The 27,468-nt window shown below is 51.2% G+C and overlaps 2 protein-coding genes and 1 non-coding gene across 9 annotated transcripts in view; 1 reads left to right on the top strand and 2 right to left on the bottom strand.

Annotated features, from left to right (window-relative positions):
• Nucleotides 1-1,455: 1,455 nt before the first annotated feature.
• Nucleotides 1,456-1,528, bottom strand: TRNAK-CUU (transfer RNA lysine (anticodon CUU)). The gene has a single exon. It is a non-coding gene; the product is annotated as a tRNA-Lys (tRNA).
• Nucleotides 1,529-6,743: 5,215 nt separating this feature from the next.
• Nucleotides 6,744-15,143, bottom strand: LOC121031965 (translation initiation factor IF-2-like). Of its 5 annotated transcripts, none has more exons than XR_005791012.1 (4): nucleotides 14,812-15,143; nucleotides 10,340-10,399; nucleotides 9,594-9,753; nucleotides 6,744-7,794 (listed from the first exon to the last, which is right to left on the bottom strand). XR_005791012.1 is itself a non-coding variant. In XM_040477512.1 (4 exons), the coding sequence occupies exons 1-3, from the start codon at nucleotides 14,261-14,263 to the stop codon at nucleotides 9,714-9,716; spliced, it is 858 nt and encodes a 285-aa protein (XP_040333446.1). In that variant the 5' UTR covers nucleotides 14,264-14,265; the 3' UTR covers nucleotides 6,744-7,794; nucleotides 9,594-9,713. The 5 variants fall into 5 exon arrangements, 2 of the variants coding, with proteins under 2 accessions (XP_040333446.1, XP_040333445.1); XM_040477512.1 differs by lacking the exon at nucleotides 14,812-15,143 and adding an exon at nucleotides 13,506-14,265; XR_005791011.1 differs by lacking the exon at nucleotides 10,340-10,399 and having other exon boundaries at nucleotides 14,812-15,135.
• The window catches only part of ACTN1 (actinin alpha 1), a 95,402-nt gene continuing 82,169 nt past the window's right edge, over nucleotides 14,236-27,468 (top strand). For 2 of the 3 annotated variants that reach the window (XM_040477509.1, XM_040477507.1), the window contains exon 1: nucleotides 14,236-14,366. In XM_040477509.1, the coding sequence (XP_040333443.1) occupies nucleotides 14,262-14,366 (105 nt within the window). In that variant the 5' untranslated portion in view covers nucleotides 14,236-14,261. The remainder of the gene's footprint in view (nucleotides 14,367-27,468) is intronic. The other variant, XM_040477510.1, reaches the window with a different exon arrangement.

Raw genomic sequence — 27,468 nt, 5'->3', positions numbered from 1 at the left:
GACAATGGATGCTGCAAAGGTCAACCCTGGGGCTCCTGTTGCCTAATCCATTTAGTGAGGGTTGGAGGCGGAAACGAGCTGATGAAGTTTGTTGTGGATCCAGACACGTTTCAGCTGGCTGGGCGGGCGGCGGGGGGCCTGTGAGAAACTCCAGATGGAGTTAATCTCCTCTGTGCGCCAGGCAAGGATGGCAGCTAAAATTTAACCTGAGCACATTCGAGGTAAGGCACACGGAGTGAAAGCTCATCTCTGCTTCTTTGGTGAGGACTCGGGGTGGAGTCCTGGCAGGGAGTGGGGTGCTTGCCCGGTTCAGGGCAGAGGCCCCCCCGTGGTCACTAGAACTAGAACCCCCCACCCCAGGGTTCCAGCCTCCTGAGGAGCTCCTGGATCCACAGGGGCCTGGGCTGCCCCTTTTATCTGGTGTCATCTCAAATGCTACCTGGCATTGCAGACCCGCCCAAGGTCACCCAGTTAGATGGAGGCTGAGCCAGGACCAGAAGCTGGGGCCCTTGGCTTCTGGTTGGAGTATTTCCACTCTACCTGCCTGCAGCTCCTTCCCTTGCTCCCAACCTGCAAGTAAACAGCAGCCTTGAAGCCTCCAGCCAGACACGGACACAGTGGGGGTTGGGGAAGCTGGGGCCACCCAGTTCTCATTCACTCCAGTCAGGCCTTCCAACATGCATACTGAGCACCTACCTAGCACATCTCAAGTACTGTCGCATGTAGGGGATGAGGGCATGGAGTCCGGCCTCAGACCTTGGTCCTTTAATCCTTCTGAGCCTTGATTTCCTCATCTGGAAAATGGGCAACATTAATCACGCAACATGAATGCAGTGAGTGCTCCATGAAAGGTGGCTATACAAGATGAGGGCCAGGCCCCCAGGAAGTTCTTTATCTGTCAGGGGAGCCAGATTCATGGATAACTATACACAGTATACACGACCACAGTGTTTAGGAGCGGAAGAGGAAGGAATAACTAACAGGGTGTGCCAACATGTGCTGTGTTGCTCACCGGCCCGATGCCTGCAAGGAAGCTCCTCACCCTTTTTAGAGGACCCCAGATCTGTATACTGGGCCCTCATTTGTATATGGGGATAATATAAATTGCACATAAATTCAGGGTTATGGATTTGGACACAATAAATATGAAGGGCCTGAAGCTCAGTGGTATCATCAGTTTTGGGGTGAAGTCAGAGAAGTCTTCACAGAAGAGGTGACATATGAATCGGGTCTTGAGCAGAGCTTTACATGGAGAAGCTAAAACAGCATGGACAAGGGCACGGAGATGTGGAAATATGGCATATTCAGAGAAAAGCAAGCAGCTAGGAGGGTCTGAAGCAGGGAGGTTTTAGGAGGGTGGTAGGGAGGGCGCGGGGAGCAAGCTGTGGTGGCTATGTGCCCGATGTAAAGAAATTTGAACTTTATTTTTAAGATTTTTTTTTTAAGTAATCTCTACACCCAACATGGGGCTCGAACCCACAGCCCTGAGATTAAGAGTCTCATGCTCTACCGACTGAGCCAGTTGGACCCCCTCAAGAAATTTGAACTTTTGGACCACGACGACCATTGGAGGTTTTTGAGCTTACCTAGGACAGGATCGAATTGGCATTTATAAGATGTAGGTTGTTAGCACGTTATAGGCGGCTGGGTTTTTTTTGTTGTTGTTGCTTTTGCCAAGAGCCATGTTGTAACAGCCATAATACAATTGTGATAAACTCCTGAATAACTGTCAGAACTCTAGTGGTTGCGAGTGACAGAACATCAAGGTTAAGCCAGGTGTGGTGGTTTTCAGATATGTCCACAAATTCTTTGATCTTCCTCCCTTCAAGAGGAGGGGCCTGCTTCCCTCCCCTTGAGCGTGGGCTTGAGGTAGTAACACTTCAGAGTTACTTCAGGGACGAGCTTATAAAGGGCACGCCTCACTTGCTCTCTTGGATGTCTCTCCCTCAGGGGATGTCAGCAGCCATGTTGTGAGGACACTCACCCAGCCTATGCAGAACCCGCGTGACAGGGAACTGAGGGCTCCTGCCAACAGCCATGGGGTGAACCACTGTGAAAGCACATCCTTCAGGCCCAGCCAGGCCTTCAGAGTCCTTGCTACCACCCCGCCTGAAAGCCTACGAGAGACCCTGAACCAGGATCACGCAGCTTCGAGCACTCCCAAATCCCTGACCTAGAGAAACTGCGAGGTAATAGATGTTCTTTTCAGTGACCACGTCTTGCAGCAAATTACTGTGCAGCAATAGATAACTGACACACCAGCTTATGCAGCAAAACAGGGAATTAATTGGTGCACATAAACTGGGAAGTCCAGAAGTAGATACAGCTTGATACAGGGGATCAAAATATGTCTCCAGGATTCATCCCTGTGATCTTCCTCTGCACTGGCTTTTTTCTCAGGTTCCAAGTGGGTGGCTCCGGAAAGCTCCAGGCTCCTATCATCTTTACTGCTTGGATCTCCAGGGGGAAAAGACTGTGGCTCTCTCCCAAGGGTGCCCGCAATGCCATTGTGTGTTATTCATTTGCCCAGCCCTGGTGGTTAGGGGTGGGGTCATCCTACCAGCAGGGGAGACCAGGGACAGGGGAGGTGCCTCCCCAGAGGAATATCACCGCAGAGTTGCCAGGAGGAGAAATGGTTGCTGGGCAGTGAAACAATGGTATCTACTATATATCCAGGTTTGCATTGTGCTTTTCCGTGTGTGTGTGTGCGCGCGCGCGCGCGCGCGTGCGCGCGCGCGCACACACACACACACACACACACACTCGCGCTGCTGTGTGTTATTCCAAAATAGACACCTGACCTCCTGGCTGTTCCTCAAATCCTTTAGCTTCCTCCAACTCGCTTAGGTCTTAAATGTTACCTACTCTATGAAGCCTCCCCAGAACATGCCATTTTAAAAATGTAATCTCCCTCTACTTCTCCCCTGAGATATTGTGATTTATAAGAACAAATATATATTTGGTCTTTGTCGCCATTTCTGGCACAAAGCTCTTCATACCCTTGGAACTTCCTATGTGATAAGAGTAAGGAAGGTGTCTTGATATTCACAACGAACCCTGTTCAATAACACCAGAGTTTGTGTTAATGGGGTGCCTTTTATTTAGTTATTTTTTATTTTTATTTTTTAACGTTTATTTATTTTTGAGACAGAGAGAGACAGAGCATGAACGGGGGAGGGTCAGAGAGAGAAGGAGACACAGAATCTGTAACAGGCTCCAGGCTCTGAGCTGTCAGCACAGAGCCCGACGCGGGGCTCGAACTCACGGACCGCGAGATCATGACCTGAGCTGAAGTCGGCTGTTTAACCAACTGAGCCACCCAGGCGCCCCATGGGGTGCCTTTGAGAAAGCACCTAGGAGTGGGGGCTGGTTGCCAGGAGAGCCAACCATGTGGTGGAAGGCTTAGAACCTTCAGTCCCACCTCCCTGACCTTCTGAGAGAGGAGAAGGGTTGGGGATTGGATCAATTGCCAGCAGGCAATGATTTAATCAGTCATGTAATGAATCCTCCATAAAAGACCCCAAAAAAGATGGTGTTTGGAAAGCTTCTGGGTTAGTGAACATGTGGAGAACCTAGGAGAGTGGCACCCTGTCCCCATACCTGGCCCTAGGCATCTCTTCCATCTGGCTCTTCCTGGATTATATCCTTTTATAATAAGCCAGTCATCTAATAAGTAAAACATTTCTCTGAACTTTGTGAGCCACTCTGGCAAATCAGTCAACCCCATGGAGGGAGCTGTGGGAACCTGGGATCTATAGCCAGTCAGCCTGAAGCAGAGGTGTGATTGGCATCTGAAATCTTGCAGGCCTGGGCACTTAACCGGGGGACCTGATGCTGTCACCCGGTAGACATTGTCAGAATGGAGTTGAATTGCTGGGCACCCAGTTGGTATCAGAGAATTGCTTGGTGATGTCAGAAAACCCATATATTGGATCCCCATACTCTGTTCCCATTCCTGCTTAATTTTTTCCTTAATATTATCCTATTATTTTCCTCATTTCTCCTATTATCAGTCTCTCCTATTGGAATGGCAGCTCCACAGGGAAGGAGCTTGTCCATTCTGGTCACTGCTACACCCTCTGTACTAGATAAATGATGATAGGATGAATGAATGAATGTTCACAGTCATCCTGTGAAGTAGGTAGAATCAAGGTGATTCTCCTTCTCTTGAAGGTAAGGACAGTGAGATTTTGTTTTAAAGATATTTTAACTTTTTTAAATGTTTACTTATTTTTGACAGAGAGAGAGAGAGAGAGAGAGAGAGCGAGCGCTAGAGCAGGGGAGGGGCAGAGAGAAGAGAGGGAGACACAGAATCTGAAGCAGGGTCCAGATTCGACACTGTCAGCCCAGAGCCCGATGTGGGGCTCAAACTCACGAACCTTGAGATCATGACTTGAGCAGAAGTTGGATGCCTAACTGACCGAGCCACCCAGGCACCCTGAAACTTTTTAATTAAAAAAAAATTTTTTTTAAGTAAATTCTACCCCCAACGTGGGGCTCAAACTCATGACCCCTGAGATCAAGAGTCACATGCTCGGGGTGGGGAAAAAAAACAAAAACAAAAACAAGAAAACAAGAGTCACATGCCCTACTGACTGAGCCAGCCAGGTGCCCCAAAATTAAAAAAAATAATAATTGAAGTATAGTTTACATATAATATTATGCTCATTTCAGGTATACAACATAGCATTTCAACAATTATATATATTACTATATACTTAACCATAAGTGTAGTTACTGTCACCACACAAAGTTATTATAGTATTATTGACTATATTCCCTATGCTGTACTTTTCGTCCCTGTGATTTGTTTATTTTATAACTAGAAGCGTGTACTTCTTAATTCCTATTTTGCCCACCCCCCACCCCAGGACATTGAAACTTGAGAGAAGGATCCTGTTGGCAAAAAGATTAAAAAGAACTTAAAAAAAAAAAAAAAGGAAACATCTTTAATTGTGGAATGCTAATGAGAACACAGGAGAAGGGAACTTAATGCATAATGGTGTGTTCCCTCCAAGGGTTAAGTGATGCTCTGTTGCAGCAGTTCAGAGACAGTAGAACAGAGTCACGGGAAGGCATGCGGGAAGACAGGCGTCCTGAAGGCAAAAGGGCCACCTACTCTGTCACCACCAGAACTTCAGTCATGCTGGGAGGAGCAGTTTCATTTGGGCAAATAGCAACAGTCAAATTTAAATTAAAGCGGCTAAGGTGAGTCTTACTGCTTTTATAGTTTCTTTTAGATGGGAATTTGTAAGCTTGTTTTTATTCTATGTTAATTGTAAACCTAAAACCTTACCAGTGTGTACCTAGTTTTCCGTTTGTATATATTTAAGGAACATTAAAACAAAAATTAAGTAACTTTGTGAGACGCTGTATCTTTTATAGAGGAACTTGCTTATTTTTTTGTCAATGTTTATTTATTTATTTTGAAAGAAAGAGAGAGAGGGAGAGTGAGCAGGAGAGGGGCAGAGGGAGAGGGAGAAGGAGAATCCCAAGCAGGCTCCACACTCAGTGCGCAGACCGATGCGGGGGCTCAGTCGATGGATCCCACAACCGTGAGACCATGACCTGAGCCAAAATCAAGAGTCAGACGCTTAACCAATTGAGCCACCCAGGCGCCCCTAGAGGAATTTGTTTATATTCAAGATTGGACTCAAACCTACTTGTCATCGCAATATAGAGAAGGAGCCTGAGAAAGATGTTCTTAGGGTAGGGCTCAGGGCTTAACCACCATCTGGTGAGTCCAGCCCTCTTACTTTGCAGGTGAATAAACCAAAGCCCGGGGGGCACAGGTCTCCTGGCCCCGAGTCTTCTTCTGAGGTTACCTTGCTGCCAGAAGATTTTTCTCTCATTTCTAGGAAGCACCCTGGGCAGGCCTCTGGGGCTCAGCTTCTGTGGGAGACCAGTGGGACCCAGTTGCTAAGAGAGGGAAGCTGAGGTTAATCAGACTTCCCTGCAACGCGTTCCCCCGGATTCTGCCTGCCGGCTCCTAAAACGGGGCAGGGGCGTGTGTTACTCAACAGGAATTTCCCAGCTGTGATTTGCTGGGAACTAGAGGTAGCTGGGGGAGCTCGCGGCCCTCCTTGGAGGACTCAGGTTTGGCAGCTTAGCAGGCATGACTATCTCTTGCTCACAGAACCCATCTCAGGGTAATAATCGGAAGTGAAGACTTCTGAGGGTCCTGCCTGGATTTCCTCTGGAATTTGGGGTAAAGATTTATGCCAAAAGATGAAAAAGAGGGCACCAGAGAGGCCAGATGTTCCATCACTTGGCACCTAGACCCGAGAACGAGGCAGAGCATGGAAACAAACTGCTGCGTGCTCTAGGCCTGTCCTTTACTAGAGATTCTGCTAGAGGGAAACTGTGTTCTCTCCTCCCCTGAGCCGCGTGTAGTGGGAGGGGCAGGAGCTGGCCTAGAGGCAAACAATCTTTCCCTGGTGGTGAAGAGGTAGGCCTGGTGAGGGCTGGGAGCTGCTGGCTGAGGCATGTGAGCTAGATGGCCACGTCCGTGTCTCCAGCACTGGCTCCTTGGGTGGTCAGAAGACTTAGGAAAGGCTTACATAGGTTATGGCAAAGGACTGGACTTCCAGGGCCTCCTACAGGTTGATGAGGGAAACTGAGGCACCGAGATGGAATTTGCCTAACGCATTGTTTCATTCAGCAAAGATTGAACTGGAGCACCTATGGTGTTCTAGGCCCTGTGTGGGGGTGTGACAATAGGAAATAACATGGGGACAAAAAAGCACAATAGAGAACGCTAAAATATATGATATATATTAGAGAGACAACCATAAATGGTGTCTATGGGAATTCAGTGACAAAGGCGTGCATAAATTAGACTGCTGTTGGGACCGGCAATGCAACTGAGATCTCTGACCTATGGAGCCAGGAACCCAAGAAACCATGGTGAGTTCCCTCCCTCCTTTTAGCCTTCTGCAAATACTACTGTCCTTAGTTCTCTTAGGAAGAGCCAATAAGGAACCCGTGACCATTAGGGTGTAAGGTTAGAGATTTGGGTCACGCTGAAGGAAATCCCCAGAACTCTGGGCTGGGAGGTCCACAGAGCTTTTACTTTCCAGAATCTTGCAGATGCTGCTTTTTTTGTGTTTCCTCATGGGGACTTGCACGGCCAATGAATGACACATAGTGGGGTAAGAAAAAGAAACTGCTGAGCATCTAGGTGGCCTGGTGCATGTCAGGCACTGGGCTGGTACTCTACATTGTTTATGTCACCTCATGTGGCAGTCCAATTCATTTCTATTCTCTCAGCCTGTCAGTAAGTGTCTGATGGATTCTTGGATGATGAATTCTAGAGGCGGAAGCCCATTGTTTGGCCGCAGCTAGTCCAGAAGGTTTGGGAGGAATAGGGCTCTTCTGTGGGTCTCCTAGAATTCTGCCTGGCACAGAGTAGGTGCCTAATAAGTACTCCCAGAACTCATAGACATGATTTCTTCTTTCCAAGGAAATTGGGTCATCTACTCCAGACCTAGGTTCTTTCAATAGCAAAGCACTTATGGCTTTCTGGGTGACTCATTACCGACTAGATTGGGGCAGAAACAGTTGTCTGCAGTGCTGGTGGTGGATTCGGCTAGTCTCAGAGGCTGTTGCTGCTGAGTCAGGAGATCTCCCATCCAGGGAAAGGCCTGACTGGTGCCTGAAGGGACATCAATGTTGTCTGCCCTGCCATGACTTGAGCAAACTTCTTGAGCCTCAGTTCATGGCCACTGGCCATGGCAGTGAATGGCAAGAATGGCAAGAATTCTGGCCTCGATCTCGGTTCCTTTGTCATCGCACCTAGAGAAATGCAGAGAATGAATGGGAAAGGGGCAAAAGAGGCTGAGCCTCTGGAAAGAGAGGAGTCAGGACTGCTTCCCAGATAAATCCTCCAATTTTCCTTCATGATCTTACCTCACTCCATTTTGGCTGCCCACATGACCCCAGTGATTTTGTTTTGTTTAAAAAAAATTTTTTTTTTCAACGTTTATTTATTTTTGGGACAGAGAGAGACAGAGCATGAACGGGGGAGGGGCAGAGAGAGAGGGAGACACAGAATCGGAAACAGGCTCCGGGCTCTGAGCCATCAGCCCAGAGCCCGACGCGGGGCTCGAACTCCCGGACCGCGAGATCGTGACCTGGCTGAAGTCGGACGCTTAACCGACTGCGCCACCCAGGCGCCCCTTGTTTTGTTTTTAAAGAGCTGTTTGGAGGGCACCTGGGTGAGTTAGTCGGTTAAGCGTCCAACTTTTGATTTTGGCTCAGGTCATGATCTCACAGTTGGTGAGTTTGAGCCCCGAGTCAGGCTCTAGGCTGACAGCAAGGAGCCTGCTTGGGATTCTTTCTCTCCCTTTGCCCCTCCCCTGCTCCCTCTCTCTCTCTCTCTCTCTCTCTCTCTCTCCCATTCTCTCTCTTTCTCTCTCAAAAAAAATCTGTTTTTTTTTCTTAAACTTTTAATTGAAACGTCACATGAAATGGCCATGGCTTCCCGCCAAAACAAGTCCAAAACAAAACAGCTCCTACTAGGGGCTGAATAGCCTCGAAAAACAATTATTCATGGAATATTTATTAAGCATCTACTGTCTATTCTAAGAGGGACATGACCATTCTTGCATCTTTATTCTCCAGCACGGTGCAGGGCATAGAGCAATTGCTTGCTAAATATTTGTTGAATGAATTCAATTTGGTGAAATCGATACAATACACATGCCATTGTCTCCTTATCTCAAGGAGCTAATACATTAAGAATCAATTGCTATTAATGGCAGCAAGAATGGAAGTTTTTTATTCAAAAGGTTGATAAGCCTATGGCAAGATTAAACCCATAAAAAGAGACCACTCTTCACCCACCATAATGGCTAAAATTAAAACAAAAATTGACAATAGCTTGTAGTCAGAGGATGTGGAATGACTGAATTCCTCAGACCTTGCTGCTGGAAAGTCAACTGTTACCGTCAATTTGAAAAAGTGTTTTGGCAATAGCTACTACAATGAAATATAGACCCACCCTATGATCCAATCCATTCCTAGGTGTATACCCAAGAGAATGAATGCATATGGTCACCAAAAACACACATAGAAATGTTCATGGCACTTACGTATGGTAGCTCCAAACTATAAACGAGGCAAGTGCCCGTCAACAAGAGAGTGGATACATTACTTGGGATATACTTATACAGTGAAATACTACACAGCAAAACCAGAAAAAAACAAAAACAAATGAGCTATGGATACAATACACAACACACACACAAATCTCATAGACATGAAATCGCGTGAAAAATCCAGAAACCAAAGCATACACACTGTATGATTCCATGTATATGAAGTGCAAAAACGAGTGAGAACAATCACTGGGGGTAGGAAGTCAGAATAATGGCTTCCAACGTGGATCAGGAGTATAGATTGGGAAGGGGCATGAGAAAACCTGAGGTGCTGAGAATGTTTTATCTAGAGCTGGGTAGTAGTTTCATGGGTGTAGACCCAGGAGACATTTCACTGAGCTGTATGCTGAAGATTAGCACCCTTGGGCAATGCATTTTACTGTACATTATACCCTGACTGAAGGAAAAGAATGGATGTTAGAAACACGCATATACCTTAGTATCTGTAAAAAATCAGCATGTTTAGTAATTCTGTTTTCTCTGTGGGAGATGGCGTTATATGGAACTAGTATCACAGTGTGATGGCCACCAGTGAGTCCTGGACGGAAAGACCGGTCAATTCCACACCTTCAGTCCACCCTGCGGGGCCTCTTCCCTATTGAGAAGACCAAGATCATCAGTTATTGCTTCAACCCACTCCCGTACCCTCTTGAGATTCACTTCTGGACACCCTCGCCCATCCTCATCCCCCACCCCCCCACTCAGAGCACCAGGGCCTTTTCCTCTTTTTTTTTTTTTTTTTTTTAAGATTTTATTTAAAAAAATTGTAATGTGTATTCATTTTTGAGACAGAAAGAGAGAGAGAGAGGGAGGGAGAGAGAGAGAGAATGAGCAGGGGAGGGGCAGAGAGGGAGACACCGAATCTGAAGCAGGCTCCAGGCTCCGAGCCATCAGCACAGAGCCCAACGCGGGGCTCAAACTCACAAACTGCGAGATCATGACCTGAGCTGAAGTCGGGCGCTTAACCAACTGAGCCACCCAGGTGCCCCAAGATTTTAGTTTTAAGTAATCTGTCCTCCCAATGTGGGGCTTGAGGTCATAACCCCAAGATCAAGAGTCATATGGTCTACTGACTGAGCCAGACAGGCACACCCCCTTTGCCCTTTTTATGGGCCCATCTTTTCAGCCTACACCCTTGAACCCACACAGTCTTGTCTCCTCAAAACTGTGCCACCTCTCACCTTTCACTTGCTTGCCTTTTCAGTTCTTTCCTCTCAACGGAATCCTTCCTCAAGTTTCTCCTATTCAAAGAAAAAAATTCCTCCTTTGGACCCCCCTCTGGGACTTCTATATTCACTCTTGTCCTTTATTCCTGACTAGTGTCTCTTAAAGTCACAGCTTTGGCCACATTATTGAAATTCCACAGGCAAAGGACACCAGTGAATTTTCAATGATCACGTGCAAAGAATACTTCGTTAAGCCTTATTTTCCTGTATGTCTGATGTTGCTGACTCCCCTCACTTTGAAACTTCACACCTTTGACTTTTATGACACAGAGTGGGCCAGACTCTCTGTGTTCCTGCTGACCCCTTCCTCTCTGTCTCCATCAGGGGACCTTGTTCTTTATACTTCCTTCCAAGTGCTGCTTCTCCTGGTTCAGCCGTGGTCCCTTCCCAGTCGCGCTTAGGCATTCGTTATTCTTCATGGGTGGTCACATGGGGTCAATACCACCTGTACACAGATGACTCTCAGATCTGTTTTCTCTGAGGTCAGGGCCATGCGGTCACCTGCTTGCTGGACCACCGAATCTGAACATTCTCCGAGCCCTTCAAGCTCCATGCGTTCAATCCAGGATTCCATTCCCAAATCTGAAATTCTTTGTCAGTTGGTCGTACTGCCACCATTCACCAGATCATCCAAACTAGAAACCAATAATTAAGGCAGGGGTTCTCAACCCTAGTACTGTTGATATTTCGGGCTGGATCATTCTATGTTGTGGGGAGACTGTCCTGTCCTGCTTGTTAACAGATGTTTAGCTTCTGTCCACTGCATGCCAGTAGGGACCCGCCAGTTGTGACAACTAGAAAGTGTCTCCAGATATTGCCAAATATCCCCTGGGAAGGAGGGTGTCAAACTATCCTAGGGTTGAGAAACACTGGGGCCAAAGCATGGGTTTAGGTGTCACATGTATGTGTGTTACGTGTATATGGGGCTAGTTAGCTACCTCACTGAGCTTTGGTTGGTTTTCTCTGTAAGGCAGAGACAGCCCTCATCTCATAGTAGAACTTACCTAAGATATTCTAGATAAATTGCATGGTCTATTCCATATGGGACATTGGTCAAGAGCAGCAAAGTCTCCTCTGTTCTCACACTGAAACTCCGAGGCACTCAGTTTTATTTTCTAGGTATTTCTTGTCTATCCACTCTTCTCCATTTGCAAGAGACTGAAGTTCATGTCCCGCCCAAATTCACATGTTGAAATCCTGCCCCCCCACCCCCCAGAGCGATGGTATTAGGAGGATGAGTGGGTGTCATGAGGGCAGAGCTCCTACCACCACATGAGGACACAGAAGATGGCTGTCTAGGAGCCAGGATGTGGGCTCTCACCACACCGAATCTGACCTTGGACTTCCCAGCCTCCAGAACCCTGAGAAATAAATGTTCTTGTCGAAGCCACCCAGTCTACGGGATTCTGTTACAGCGGCCCAAATGGACTAAGGGGCCATTCCTACCCGGATTATTGCAATTGCTTTGCACCTGGTTCTCAAAGCTTCTGTACAGCCTCATTCCCCTCAGATCCACACTTCACACGGTGCACCGGGCCTACGTGGTCTGGCCGCTGCCCATCTCCACAGCCCCATCTCTTGCCCCTCCTGGCCTTGGATTTCTAGTCTAGCCGCAGTGAAATGTTAGGCATTCCTTTTATACCCTGCAGTTTCCTGCCCCCATGTACTAACTCACACCGTTCCTTCTGCCTGGAATAACCTCCCACACTCTTCATCTGGCTGACTCTTGTTTTCAAGGCTCCCTTGAATTTCACCTACTCCAAAAAGTTCCACCTGGAGCCTCCCTTCCCCTGCTAGGCTCAGTGGTCAGAGCTGTCTCCTTGCAGTATATTTTTGTTTCTGTACCTGTCTCGGCTGGGCTGCATGGGGAAGGAATTGTGTCTTTTTCATCTGTATATACATAACATCTAGCACATCCCCTGACACACAGACGGTGCTCAGCAAATATTTATTGAGTGAATGGATGGCTACAGCACGATATTATCCTCTATGTTAGGTTTAGAGCCATAGTTCAGAAATGGTTATAAAATAGTCTATAAATCTACCCTCTCTGGCTCCGAGGCAGTGCTTCCTCAGCCAGGGGCTGGTGGCAGGCACAGTGCTGGCCGCTGACCGGTAACACTCGCAGAAACATGAGGTTGACTACTGATACAGGGAGTGACAGCGCAACAGATAGTGGCTTACAGCAGCATCAGCTAGCTGTTCTGAGAGTCGGAGGCACTTCACCTTTTCCCTCTGTGGCCTCTCACGTATCCTAATTCATGGCCCTACCTGGCAATGCACTCTTCTAACTCCTTCACTCCCCTCTGGGGTGACACGCTGGAGTCCCTGAGTTGGCTCAGCTAATCCTCAGGGCACCAATATAAAAGCCCCACCATGCCCATGACCTGTCGGAGGTCTGCTTGCTCCTACTGTTCTTCGGCCTGGGATCCCTCAGAGGAACCCACCAGGAGGTCAGGGCTGCCTCTTCCCAGTATCTGTCACAGCTGGGGCAGTGTGTTTAGGCCCTCCTTACTAGGCCTGGGGAAGGAAGCCCAGGCAGGCACCAAGAAGTGAGAGGTGTTTAGCCAAACCCGCCCTCTTTCTTCCTCCAATAACAATAAGGCTTTGTTTATCAGGCCTAAGGTTACAGGTCAGTCTGTGGAGTCCTGAAAACCTGCTAAATCCCTTTTCGAACCCAACTCTTTGAGCCTCGGTCTCCCCATTTGTCAGGTGTGTGTGTTGGGGGCGGGGCGTGGAGTGGGTAAACCACTCAGGGCCCTCCGTCCCAGTTTTCAGGGTGCTGCCCAGGTGTATACGAGGGTAGATCCGGCCCGTCCGCCCGCGGGGAACGACAGCGGATCCCAGAAAGTTGGGGGACGTAGGCGCTGCCCGGGAAGCCCCTAGGCAGAGCGGTCCCCTGAGACCGAGGTCGGGCCAGAAAGGAGCCGGTGGCGAGGCGGGAAAGCTCTGAGGCTCCCGAGTGCCATTCAGTGGCAAGATACGGGCTCTCTCTCGTAGGGCAGGGGTCTGCCCGGTCGCGACGGGCGGGGCCGGGCGGAGGCGGGAGGGATGGCCAAGAAATTCCCGGGAAATTCCTTTCCATTCCAGCATTCCCTGCCCCCTTTCCGTGGGTGCTGACCTCTCCGGACCCCGGGAAGGAGAAATGAAACGCTTTCCGGGTTTCCTCGCTTCCCTTCTCCAGCCGCGGGCCGCCTGGGGTTTGGAGCGCGTCGGGGGAGCAATAAGGCCGGCGCGCCGGAGTTCGCCGCCTTCCCGCGGGCGGGGAGCGTGTCCAGTCCCAGGCGGCGACTGGGGCTCCGGGGCGCGCTGCCGCTCGGTCCCACAGCTCGGGGAGGCGTCCCCCGGCTTCGGTCCCGTTCGGCTTAAGCCGGTGTCACATGAGCGGCGGGGGAGTGGGAACCCGGGGAGTGGGCGGGGGCGTGCGCGCCGGGAGGGGGCCCGCCCAGTCCACCTATATGCGCCGCGGCCCTGCTGACGGATGCCAGGAATTCCCAATGAAAGGCGATGGGGGGAAGTTTGGGCAACTCGGCCTGGCCAATGGAGAACCTCGGGAGGGCTCTGCCCCTTCCCCCCGCCCCCGCCCGCCTCTGCTCCCGCAGCGCGAGTGTGTCCGCCTCGCTCACTGTGCGTGGAGATTAGGTCCCAGGCAGGCAGTCCGCGAGCTCCAGCAGCCGGCCGCCGCCACCGCCACCAGCAGCAGCTACCGCTAGCAGCGCCGCGGCGGAACCGGGCGCAGGGGAGCGAGCCCGGCCCCGCCAGCCCAGCCCAGTCCGGCCCGACTCCCTCCCCACGCCGGGGCAGGAGCAGCAGCCGCCACCGCCGCCCCGAGAGAAGGTGGAGGAAGAAATCCAGCTTGTAGCACGCGCGCACCATCATGGACCATTATGATTCCCAGCAAACCAACGACTACATGCAGCCCGAAGAGGACTGGGATCGAGACCTGCTCCTGGACCCGGCCTGGGAGAAGCAGCAGAGAAAGGTCAGCAGCAGCCCCAGCACGCCGTAGCACCCCGGCCCGGCCCGCTCCGCTAGCCGCGCTCCCGGCTCGGAACGGATTCCAGGCTCGCACGAGCGGGGGCGGGGGATGCGCGGCCGCCGCGAGGTGGGGTGTTGGGTTACAGACGCGGGCGGAAGCGGGAGAGCCCCTTTCCCAGAGCCCGCGAACGCCGGAGCCCGAGCGCGGGGAGGTGGGGCCGCCGGCGGGCAGGTCGCCTTCGGGTCCGCGATTCAGGCCACCCGGCTGCAGCCGCACCGTCCCCGCGTGGGCAGGGGGTGGAGGGCGGTGCTTGGGAGGCTGGGGCTGAGCCGTGGCGCGGTGGCTGCTTGCTCCGGATCGATTTTCCCTTCCCTTCCCCGCCCCCTGGCCGCCTCTCCATCTGGCGTGCGGTGGCCGCGCGCTTCCTGGGCCACCCTGGGCTCCGTACCTGCAGGAGGCGAGCTGCACGCGACTCTGCACCTCCCAACCCCAGCCCGCAGGCCGAGGGGAAAGCGGGCGCCGCAGGGGTTGGCAGCCGCCTCCGGGTCTGCCTGGAGGTGGACCTGCTGGAGTGGGTTGCGGCTGAGGAAACTGGGGGGGGCATAAGCGGGTTCTCCAGCTGGCCCTGTGGGGGCGGGGTCAGGACGACCAACCGTTTTATTGCTTAACTCAGCTGCCGGCGGAGATGGGGGTTTTGCGTCTGCGTCCTGCCAGTCCGACCCTCGCTTATTCTCGGGAGAAGGCGAATTTGGGCAACTTGATCTGAGTTGAAGGGCTCCAGGGCAAGAGGTTGTTTACTGAGATATTTGGGGTCAGTCAATGGGGAGCCCCTGCTCAGCCACCTTCCCCAAGAGTCCCAGACGAGGTGTGCCGGGTGCGCACCCTCCACGGGGGCTGGGCTCAGAGCTGGCGATGGGACCTGGGCACAGTGGCCGGCGGCAGGAAGAGGTCAGAAACCACTCTTGTGGGGAGGGGGAGGAGGGTGCCCCAACCCTGCCTCTGCTTCCTGCCCGCGCTGTGAGCTCTTGCCCCAGGCGGCCACGTACCCTGAACACCCTCCTCTCCCCCCTCCCCCGCTGTCCGCTCCCATCCGGTCCCTCCTCATTTCATCCCCCCCCCCCCCCCCGCAGATCTGGGAATGGGGGGGACAGGATGGCGCGTCCCTTTGGATAGTGCGGTTAGGGCTGGGCTTGAGGGAGAACGCTCATGTCCAAAAATGGTAACATTCATTCCCTTTTTTAAACTTAAAAGGGGGGGAGTTTAGGGAGCCGACTGAAGTTTTTTTTTTTTTCAGCCAAAGGCATCCTGTATTAGCTCACTCAGGAATCCTAAGCCCTGAATCGGCGCCCTTTTTACTCACTTCATCAGACAAGCAGAGGTAATTTAAAACACACGCACAAAGGGCTTCCTCAAAGCCCGGCGACCTGAGACCCAGGCGGAGGCTTCTGCTGGGCCCAGCCCTATAGGGCAACGGCAGAAGGTCCCCGGCTTCCAGCTGACTTATTTGCAGTGTGGCAGTTGCTTAAACACCCCTCCCCCTCTTCCTGTTGGCCCCCCAGGGGGAGCTGCAGGGAGAGGCTGTGACAGCCCCCCACTCTGGGGGCTTATTTCCTGGGGCATTCGGGCTGTTGGTGGAGCTGAGAAATGGAGTGGTAATTTGGAGATTATCAAGAGGCCAAGGCAGGGGGCCCTTTTTAAATTTCAGGGTGAGGCCTTCATGAGACTAGATTTTAAATTGGACAGGAGGGGGAGGGAGTAGCGGGGTGGATGTCTTGGGATCTTCCATGGGAGTAGAAGAGACATTCCTGTTTACTGAGCACCTACTGTATGCCTAGTTGCGGCAGGAGTGACAGGACTGTGGGATGAAGTTCCTGGGGGGCAGAAATTCCTGTCTCCTCAGCGTTGCCACTGGACCTACTCACAGTATTCCCTGGTATCGAATGAATGAATACATTAGATATAGTTGGGGAGGAAAATTGTATTGTTTCTATTTGTCTGTGTGTATGTACACACATATAGACTCACAAACCCCTGATCAGGGTGGTGGGGGTGTGCACCAGGCCTCTGGGTAGCCAGGTGGGATCAGGGTCATCTGGGAAATGTGGTTATCTGGAGGGCAGACTCAACAGTTCTAAGAGCTGGCTCTGGCTGATGTGAGCCTGGCACACCTGAGGTTGAGGAAATGAGGGACAGAGGGAGAAGTGACCAGCCCCGAGGCCCAAATGGTGCATGATGGGACTGGAATGCAGCCATGTCAGGGGCAGGAAGCTTCCCCTCACTTGTCCCTTGGTGGCGAGGAAGGCAGGAAAGCTGGGCTTGGCATCCAGAGCCTACAAGGATCTCTGGACCAAGGGGAGTCAACCCGTGCTTTGGTGGGTTGATGGGGTGGGGGTCGGGGGGGCGTGGCACAAGCTCCGGGCCTCACTTTGAAAATCCAAGGGGTTTTTTTTGGCCTGCCATTGATTCTGTTACCTTGCATGGGCCTCGGTGAACTTGTCTGAAAATTTCACCTCGTTTTCAGCGGGGTGGTAGGTATATAAGGAAGTGGTATTAGGTGTGGGGGATCGGATCTGAAGTAACTGGCTGCTTTTGACAGCCTCCCTGCTGATCGTGGGAGGTCAGAGTTGAGTGGGATCAGAGCAGACGGGTGGACAGAGGAGGCTGACCATTGCAGATGGAGGCAGCAGAGTGAGTGTATGCGGGTGGGTGGGTGGGAGGACCCAGTGCGGCAGGATACGAAGGCCTCTGGGTGGGAGGCAGAAGGCCCTGTTTTTAGCCCTGGTGTGTTCACAACAAGAGAGACTTTGGTCCAGTCGTTTCACTTCTCTGAGCTTTTATTAGACTATTCAACACATAACTTTGAGCAGCTACTCTGTCAGGCCCAGTTCCAAGGGCTGAGGATAGAGCGCTGAATGGTACAGACAGGTGCTTCCGATCTGTTTCCTGCTCGGTAAACGGGCCACATTCCCGTCCTGCCCTGCCCTGCCCTGCCCTGCCGATCCCCAGGGCTCTTACGGGCATCAGATTAAGTGATGTGGTAGGAAGCGCTTCCTTGGTGAATGGTTAGGCCCGATGCAGATGCAGGTAGAAGTCTGTGCAGGCAGGAGGCATGACTCAAAAACCTGCATTGGTTGGCCGTGGCTTGTCCCTTCTTCAAAGAATGCTTTCTTGCAGCGTTCCTGGGGCTTGACTCCCTGCCTCCAGACATAAAATGCAGTGGATTAGGGAGTTTGCTGGCTTTCACAATCTTCCTGATCTTTGAGGCTGAGCTCTAAAGCCACCTTTTAGAAGGTAGCAGGTCTGAACGCCCGTCTTTTCGAGATGACCGTAGCCCCCAGTTTTTTCCCTCACCCACACCCTCATGCGAGGCCTGCTGGATGCCAGGCAAGCTGGAAAGAGCATGGGCTTTGAGTAGCATCCTGGCTCTACACTTTCAGGCTTGTGACCTTGGGCAAGTTACTGTAACCTCTCAGCCTCCGATTCCTTATTCATAAAAAGGAGCTAATACCTCCACCTGCTGGGTTGACGAAGATTTGTAAAATGGCAGCTTTTGGTTGTTAAATTTTATTTTCTCTCTTAAATCTTGGAGGCTCTGGTTTAATGTGGATTTCCACAGGTGCCAGTCCTGGTTTTTTTTTTTTTTGTTTTTTTTTTTTAACATATGTAACTTAATCAATATTTGTTGAGCTAATGGTGTTGAAACAGAGGCATTCACCTGGCAGGTAAATGAAGGTGGTTGTAAATAGTTCCTGCTCCGGGGTCTGTACCCACATCATTCCAGGTCACAGGAATATGTACCACCTTGTGTTTTTTTTTTTTTTTTTTAAATGTTTTTTCAATGTGTATTATTTTTGAGAAAGAGAGAATAAGCAGGAGCAGAATGAGAGGGAGACACAGAATTGGAAGCAGGCTCCAGGCTCTGAGCTGTCAGCACAGAGCGCAACGCAGGGCCCGAACTCACAGACCACGAGATCGTGACCTGAGCTGAAGTCGGCCGCCAAACTGACTGAGCCACCCAGGTGGCCCTGTACCACCTTGTTTGTACTCACTGCTGGTCTGCAGGACCATCACAGGAGCTAGCCAAGGCCACTGATGAAGGTGGAGGCCTGCAGAGAGGGGAGGCCTGTTTTGGAGGGGTTTACATGGGGAGGAACAGGACATCCACCTGCCTTGGAGGTTAGGACTGCAAAAACCAAACTGATGCCTGGTGGAAGTAAAATGTCCAGGAGGAGAGAATTGGCTCTTGTTCCCATCCTCCTACCCCTCGCTGTTGTACTCTCCTGCCTGCTTCACTCCATGCCCGTGGCCATGGGCCCAGCGCTCAGTCTGTCCTGTTCTCTGCTGAATCCCTAGTGCCTCCTGCGGGGTTAGGCCTGTAGGTGGTCAAGAAATAACACTGAATAAATAATTGGCATCATCCTGGGGCTGTATCTAGACATGCTCTGGGCACACTGGGTTCAAATCTCAGCCCGTCCACTGACTACCTATGTGATCCTCGGGGGATCACTTACCTGCTCTGTGCCTGATGATGCCATTGGGGAAATGAGTCTAATAATCGCTCCTGCCCGATTTAGTTGAGTGCAGGTTTAAACCAAGTAATGTGTGTAGGGAATTTAATACAGCACCTGACAGCATGTGCTCAATAAAAATGCATGTTAACTATTTTGAGGAGCCAGAGTTTCTGTGGCCTTTACCCTGTATTCTTTGAGATAAGGTGTAGTATATAAACCCATCTTAGAAGGAGCCCACTCCTAGTTGGCTAGGAGTGTATGGAGTTGTGTTCTCCTTGACCTCGGACCCTGATGTCGTCTCTGGCTCATTCGGTGTCCCTTGACCTTTCTGATTGCTCAGTCCCTTCACTATAGAATGGTGTAGAATCCCTTGCTTACCCTTTGCCTACATTTTGGGTATCCAGGAGAAACAAATGGATGTGACGTGCTCAAAAGCTTTGTAAGTTGGTCACAGTACAGGTAAAATGACCTCAAAGTATGAGTGTCTTCTAAAGGAGACAGCCTGGGGGCCCCTGGGTGGCTCAGTCGGTTAAGCGACTGACTCTTGATTTCAGCTCAGGTGATGATCTCACGTTTCATGAGTTTGAACCCGGAGTTGGGCTCTGTGCTGACAGCGTGGGGCCTGCTTGGGGTTCTCTCTCTCCCTCTCTCTGTCCCTCCCCGGCTCACACTTGCTGTCTCTCTCAAAATAAATAGGCAAACTTAAAAAATACACTAAACTAAAGTAAAGGAAATACACTAAACTAAACTAAAATAAAGCCTAGAGTGTTTTCAGGCCCTACAGTCAAATAGCTGAGGGCATTCTTTAGGCCCTGCTCAAACCTCCCAGTAGCCTACCAGCCCTGCTTTGCCCCAGGGAGCTGTCTCTGGCTGCCACCCAGCCTACCCTGGGACAGATGTGAGAAGGCCTGGAGCTTCCTGAGAACCAGCTTGTCCAGTTTTGAGGAATGATGAGATCTCCAGGAGCCGTTGGTCACTGGAGATGGGCTTGTAGGAGTGACAGGCTAGCAGGCTCTTGCAAGGTCCCTGGTCACCAGCCTTTTCAAACGAAAAAGGAGCAAACTTGTTTCCTGAAGCTCCTTTCTTGAGAAGGGGCTGCTAAGGCTGTGCTCCGTGGAGTGGGGGTGGGGTGGGAGGAGGCCTGGGCCCCCGGGCCCTTCCTTGTGGGGCAGTTTTAAGTGTGAAGAGGTCAAACCAAAGGGGTGTCTTGTAGTTTGTTGTTTGTGGTTGGGATTTGGGTCTCCCCTTTCCTCCTCCAGGAAGGCCTGGGGCTGGGCGCCTGGCCAGTGGCCACAAACCATAAGCCTGGCTTGAGGACTTGTCACACAAGACCCTGTGCCTCCTGTGGGTCTGGAACCAGGGCGGGGTGGCCCAAGTCTGAGACATGAGATCTGCTGCTGGGTATCTCTAGAGAAGAGCCAATGTCTCTGCTCGTCTACCTTCTGGTCCCTTCTTAGTGTGAGAACATCAGTAATTTCTCTTGGTAGACTCAGTCAGTGAGCATTGGTTGAATCCCTGTTGGGTATCCAATGCTCCACCCACCTGGGGTCGTGGAAAACCCATGGTTTAGATGGAGAGGGAACTGGAAAGGTAGAAATCACACCGGGCAGTGCCACAAATGGCCAGAGATGTGGTGTTGGTCTCTGTGGGGCAGGAACCAGCACTGCTGCCTGGGCTGATGGCATTTGAGTTGCATCTAGAAGGACAGGCAGGATTTGAAGGTGCTGCTGGGAAGCCTCCCCTTTCCCTGACATCTGGGCTGTGTGTGCGTGTGTGTGCATGTGTGTGCACGCGTGTGTGTGTGTGTGTGTGTGTGTGTGTGTGTGTAAAGGAGGGTAGGGCAGTAGGAGAAAGGAGAAGGCTAGAAGGGCAGACCAGAGGGCAATGATGTGTAAGCTGCTGCAGGCTAGGGAACACCCCCTCCCATTGTTCTCATCCTTTGTCCTTCTTTCCCGGTCAGCTTTGTCCCTCCCAGAGCTGAACTCTCACCTTTCTGAGAGGTCAGTCTGTTTGTACAGCTCGAGAGTCCCACACCTGTGCAGGTGTTGTTGGGACTGTCCCAGCCAGTTAACCCCACCTGAGCTGCCCCAACGTGTAACCTACCCAAGCTTTTTCTAGGACGGGATGTGCAGCCAAGGGGCTGTGGTCTCAGGGCACCTTCCCCACCAGCCCTACTTTTCTCCCCTTTGTGTTTGCTCCTTGGGCACACAGCTCTGCAAGGGCCCAGGGAGCTGGGCTCAGTTACTCACCAATGACCCTGGAGAGGTCCTGGAGCCCACCAGCTGGTTTAGACAGTTTAGTCTGTAGCTCCCCAAAGGGGTCATGGCTGAGTTCCTTAGTCCTGGCCACTGTGGGTCAGCCCGATTGGACTCCTTTTTTTTTTCCTTAAAGATTTTATTTTCAAATAATCTCTGTACCCAATGTGGGGCTTGAACTCACAACCCTGAGATTAAGAGTCATATGCTCCACTGACTGAGCCAGCCAGGCGCCCCCTGATTGGACTCCTGATTCAGCCCAGGGTTTTGTCTCACTGCTGAGGCACTGGTATCCTGCTAAGCACCACTACCTGCCCAAACCTGGCCTTGATGGAGGCTCAGGGGACCTTGGGAGCGGTGGGGGCAGGAGACCCAGCAAACCAGGGCTCAGAGTCACCCTGGAAGCCCACCTTCCTTTTTTTTTTTTTTAAATAGATTTTTTAAAAGTAATCTCTATACCCAGCATGGGGTTCGAACTCACAACCCTGAGATCAAGAGTTGCATGTTCCACCAGCTGAGCCAGCCACCTTCTTCTGAACCATCAAGTTTTCTCACTGGGTCCCAGGTTAGGCATCAAGTCCTAGCTCCCAGAAGCCTTCCTTCTCAGTGGGTAGGGGGTACATTTACAGAGAGGGCTAGTTAGATGCTGTCTTCTCTGCCTTGCCTAGCCCCTGCTCCCATTTCCTGGCTGGGGATTATCCGGCAGATTCTCAACACAGTGGGCCCCTGTCTGGTGTAGTGATGCCCAGAGCCACCTAGGCGATAGTCATGACTCCAGCCTACCCACTCTGGGTGCCCCATTCAGCCCTCCCAGACAAATAAGCAAAACTGATGGCAGTCCCCAATAGCCTGGGTACAGTCATCTTCCCGGGGACCGGAGCTGGGAGCAGAGCTGTACTTAAAAAGAAAAAAATTCTTTTTCTCGTGATCTCCATAGTGGCTCACCTTTTCTGAGCACAGGCTAAGTATCGGGCATTGTGTCAGGGACTCTGTGTTGTGTTAGCACATCTAGTCCTGTGAGGTGGGCACTTTATCCACATTTTACGGATGAGGGAGCTGGCTCAGAGCAGCTGCATAACTTCCAAGATCACAGAGCCCGTGAGAGGTGGGCAGTGTGGCTCCGGCATTTCCCTCCTCACCACTTTGCTGCTTATAAAAGAGAGAGATGCTTGCGTGTCTGGAACACTGACCAGAGAAGACATATACAAGAAACAAAACCCAGTGATGAAAACATTCTGGAATTAGATAGTGGTGATGGTGGCACAGCCTTGTGAATACACTAAAAACTATATACTAAGTAAACTAAAACTTCCTCTAAATATGTATACACTAAAATATATGTAAATATAATCTAAATGTATCTAAATATACTAAAACCCACTCAAACGGATGACTTTTATGGTATAATTCCATCTTCATTTAAAAATTTAATGTAAAAAGCCCCAGAAAATGCTAAGTAATACAGAGAAGAAAATGACAATTACCCGTCCTCCCACCTCCGAAGCTAAGGGACCTCACGGGAGCTTCTGGTGCTCTCTGCCTCCTTGTCCCTCTTCCTCATTCGTGTCTGTCCACCTGTTCTCTCCTGCTGACCGTTTACTCTAAGGTCGGGGATCCAGGTTCATGGTGCGTGAGTGGGAGAGCCGCCCAAGAGGTAGCTAATCAAGAGGGCAGCTTTCATAAAAAGCTTGATGTGACCCTGTGCTTGGAGACTGCTTAAGAATGGATCACAGATAAGCCCAGGCAAGTAGAAGGCTGGGGTGGGGAAGGAGGGGGTGGCTTTCCTCATTTCCCCCAGATGGAGTCCCCACTGCACCTGCACCTATAGACCCTGTTGGTCTGGGAGTGCTTCTCACCTTCTGCCATTCCCAGGGTGAATGGGGTCCACGTGGGGCAGCTTTCCCCAGTCCCGAGAAGTGGGGGGGGGGGGGGGGCGCGGTCCTCCCCCAGGAGGCAGCTGCACTGTGCTCAGGGTTGCCTAGCAATAGTGGGAAGAGGTGACTTAGCCCACTACAGAGGCGGGAAGAGAATTAAAAGCAGCTGGGGATGGAAATCCGGAGTAGGTGCAGAGGATGCTGTTACCCTGGAAACTGCCTGCTTGGTCCTTGGCTGTAGCGGGCTACTTTTGGGCTGGTGTCTGCTCTTTATTGAGAGGTTTTGGGGTCGTGTCCAGGCCTGTCATCTCTCACAATGGTGGGGGAACCATAGAGAAGCCCCCGTTGCACATGGCTTGTATGGTAGATGTGTTCTGTCGATGGGCCCCGTTTAACATTCACAACAGCCTTGTAAGGGATGTGGGATGCTCACACCTGATAGACGAAAATCCTGAGCTTGGAGACATAACATGCTCAATGACTGCAGAGCAAGAAGGGCCTGGGAATGAAGGTACCCTCGGTCCTTAAGGGGAACTTTACGTTTTGGTTCAAAGCATTGCCTGGGGCGCCTGGGTGGCTCAGTCGGTTGAGCAGCCGACTTCAGCTCAGGTCATGATCTCGCGGTCTGTGAGTTCGAGTCCCGCGTTGGGCTCTGTGCTGACAGCTCGGAGCCTGGAGCCTGCTTCGGATTCTATGTCTCCCTCTCTCTCTACTCCTGCTCTGTCTCTCTTTGTCTCAAAAATAATAAAAAACATTAAAAAAAATTAAAGCATTTCCCAAACCCATGATAGGAGATAATGTAAACACTGTCCACCTCCCAGAAAGGAAAGAGAAGGTGAGAGAAGGACGACTAGAAAGGAGATTAACTGTTTTGTACCAACCAACCAGTATTTGGTAAGAATGTTCCCCAAATAATAATAGTTCATACTGTTTGAGGGTTGCATGGTTTGGATTACCTCCATCCGTCAACCCTTTGAGGAAGGTACTGTTACTTTCCTTTTTGCAGACAGGGAAACTGAGACTCAGTGAGGTCAAGTGTCTTGCCCAAGATCAAACAGCTAGTAAGCCAGGTTATGCATGAACCCAGGCACACTGATCTTGGAACTCGACCCTTCACTAGAAACGGACAAACCTTTTGCTATTCCGTAGTTTATGTTTTGAGGGACAAGGCTTATATAAATGAAATCGTAAGGAACGATTAAAGGTGCTATATAATCAAGTACTCATTACATGATTCATGATGTTTTAAAAATAAACTCCACCCCCAATGTGGGGCTTAAACTCACGACCCTAAGAACAAGAGTCATGCGCTGTACCCACTGAGCCAGGCAGGCGCCCCATGATTCATGATTTTTAATATTTATGCTTTCACACGTGGTTTTCTCTTCGTTAATCATGATGAGCAAACTTGTCAGGCCTTCTCCCCATTTTGTAGACGGGGCAAATAAGGCTCAGAAAGGTTCAGTGACTTTACCAGGGTCTCATCTGCAACCTGAATGGACGGGTAGAGTTGGTTTTGAATCCATGTCTTTGACCGGAGGGTCTGTAGTCTAAGCCAGGTGAGCAGGACCTTTCTGAAGTTACTTTTCTCGGTTGAAAAGGAAGGGGAGCGTTCTAGTCATATTTCTACACATCTAAAGAATAACTGACGGGAACACACTCAGGTCCCCTGAACCTGGAGGGCCCTAGGTGTCCCTGGTGGCCCCTGTAAGAGCTGACTCCAGCTTTTGGGGACTGGCTTCCCTGCTTTCAGATTCAGCCATGTCCCTCCTCTGTTCCTGCAGCCTCACCTGTTCATCTTCCCTTTGTTTGGTCACCAGGGGAACAACAGGCTTTGAACCAGGTAGCTGAGGTGTTTGGTTTGCTTTTGAAAGCTCGTGCACATGGAACGTGAAGTTGGAGGTTCTTGTTTAAGCCTTGAGGCTGGTAAAAAGTTGGTGAGGGAAAGTTGGCGAGGCTTAGGTTGTTGGGAGTGAGCCGTTCTGGCTTTTCCGCGCTGTGGACCAGGCCAGAGGACGGCACAGAGGGTAGGACAGTGTCCTCGCTGGCCCCCGGGGTTGAACCTTTCGTCTCAGGGTCTAAATCAGAGTCCCCGGGGGGGGGGGGGGGGGTTCAGCTGATGGTGGCAAAGCGATCCTTGGGGGAAGGGAGCTTTTGACAAGCTGCCTCCTCTCTACCTTGTTTTTCCTGTTTCTTGGTGGTTGATACTATGGGGTTGTTCCGAGCCCAGTCACAGGGCTGTGATTTGAGGCCCGGCCGGGGCTTGCAGGGGAGCATTTTTATGGGCCCAAAGATTTATTTTTTAAAAGCCATCTGTAAAGCTGATTATAAACGGATGGGAACAGAATGGAGTGATGCTGAGCTCTATTTTCAGATCGTCTGTAGGTGAACCGATGGGAGGTGGGGGGGCACGTCAAGGTGGGTGGCCTGCTTCAGACAGGTCTCCTCATGGAACTTGGCTTTGCATCTTGGAGGACAGGCCGCAAGCCTTGTGCTCGGGTGGGTGGGGGCTTGTTCCAGCCAGACTCTCTTTTCTCCTTGTGTCCAGCGTGGGAATGGCCACACAGCCTGTGGCTTGGGAACGGACGGAAGTGGGGCTTTTACTTCTTCTAAGTGCCAACACCAGGAAGTAGGGTCCCCGCCTGCCCCCCAGTGCAGCGTCTGCAGGGGGGCTGCAACTTTATGGAGGTTCTGTGGTCCTGACAGCAGTGTCTGTCCGGCTGTGTGAGCACGGCTGTGCGTGTCGGTGTGAGTGCAGGCACACGTGTGTGCCTCTTTGGCTCTGAGAAGCCCCCCTGTTGATTTTGGCCACTGATTTGAGTTTGGCAGAGGAGTGGCTCCCTTTCAAACGCCGCAGACATCCTCCAGATAATACATAATGGCACTTTCCAGTAGAGCTCCCCGTTTTTCGGAAAGGCCTTTCTTTCCAGGAACCCGAAGTGCTTTTCCAGGCTTGGCTCTGGGAACCAGGAGGAGGCGGCTCATGAATCCTGCATTCCCGGAGCAGGGGAAGCGGGGCCAGACCCCCGGTTTCCTGCCCTTTATCCTGGATCCTGGCTGGGACTGTTGGGAGGTAGCTTTGCCTGCATGAAGCCCAGAGGCCTCTTTTTAATTTAGATGTTTCCCCAAACTTTCGTCTCAGGTGAAAGCCACTTTGTTGTTGTGGTTGTTGTTTGTCTTAAGCTATAGTTAATTGAGAGGTTCATTCTATAATTAACTTTCAAAAAATTAAGGAGTGCCACTCTGGGGTTTCAGTTCAGTGGGCCTGTCTGGAGCTCCTCTACTAGGGGTGCTTGGCAAAAGCATTAAGGCCACAGCGGGCGCAGGGGGGTCAGGCTCGGGACCGGCCCCTGATTACCTTTTCATGGAAGCCCCTAGTTCGGAAGGCCCCAGCTTAGGCCCAGGCCCAGGGAAAGCGGAGCTGAGCACCCACCCCCAGCCTGCCCCCAGCACGTGCCAGCCCAGTTCTGTGCCGTGGGCCACGCACACTCTAAGTGTTTCCCAGATATTAATTCATTTAGTCTTTGCAACACCTTATGCGATGGCTTAGCTGGAGGTAATGAAATTTAGAAAGGTTTGCAAAGGCTCAGTTGGTTACAGCTGTTTCTCTAGGTTTTCTGCTTTGGAGGCCAGTTCACAAAGGCCTTAATAGGCAGAGGTAGGGTTCTGGTGTTCCTGTCCCCAATGCTGTTCCCTTCCTCACTGGAATTAACCGCTGTCCCTCATTTGGTGTTTTCTTTCCTCAACGTTGGTTTATACAGCTCCTGCCTGTGTAGTTGTCTGTATCTTTGTGCCTGTTGAAAACTACATAAATGGGGGCGCCTGGGTGGCTCAGTCGGTTGAGCGTCCGACTTCGGCTCAGGTCATGATCTCGCGGTCCGTGAGTTCGAGCCCCGCGTCAGGCTCTGTGCTGACAGCTTGGAGCCTGGAGCCTGCTTCGGATTCTGTGTCTCCTTCTCTTTCTGCCCCTCCCCAGCTCATTCTCTCTCTTTCTCTCTCTTCCCCTCTCCCCCTCAAAAATAAATAAACATTAAAAAAAAAAAAAAAAGCTACATAAATGGTGTCATACCCAATGTAGCAGCGTGCTCACAGGCTGTTCTTTCTGCCCACACCGTTCCTGTGGCCTGGAGCTGTGGAGGTTGGCCTGGCTCCGCCCTGTTTTGTGGATGAGACAAAGGTTGAGGCCCAGAGGGGCTGAGGGACTTGAGGGACTTGTCCGAGTTGCACAGTGGCTTACAGATGGCAGGTGGGACCGGAGGCTGCAGGTGGCTCTCTGTGTTATACCTGCTGCCATGAGCCCCCTCGGGCTTCGGAGACTCCCTGGTATTTGAGGAGGGAGGGCAGAAGCAGCCAGCCTCAGTTTCTTCTTTTCTTTCTTCCCACATGTGTTTTTGGCACCTGGCTCCCATTTCCTGGGTGGGGGGGGGGGACCTACACCCTTGCCCGCTGCCCTCTTCCTGGGGCT

This window comes from Herpailurus yagouaroundi, unplaced genomic scaffold (assembly GCF_014898765.1).
Source record: "Herpailurus yagouaroundi ecotype Mexico unplaced genomic scaffold, PumYag 141, whole genome shotgun sequence".
NCBI classification, from domain to species: domain Eukaryota; kingdom Metazoa; phylum Chordata; class Mammalia; order Carnivora; family Felidae; genus Herpailurus; species Herpailurus yagouaroundi.
The sequence above is the reverse complement of the archived record's forward strand: the minus strand, read 5'-3'. Positions and strand labels throughout refer to the sequence as shown.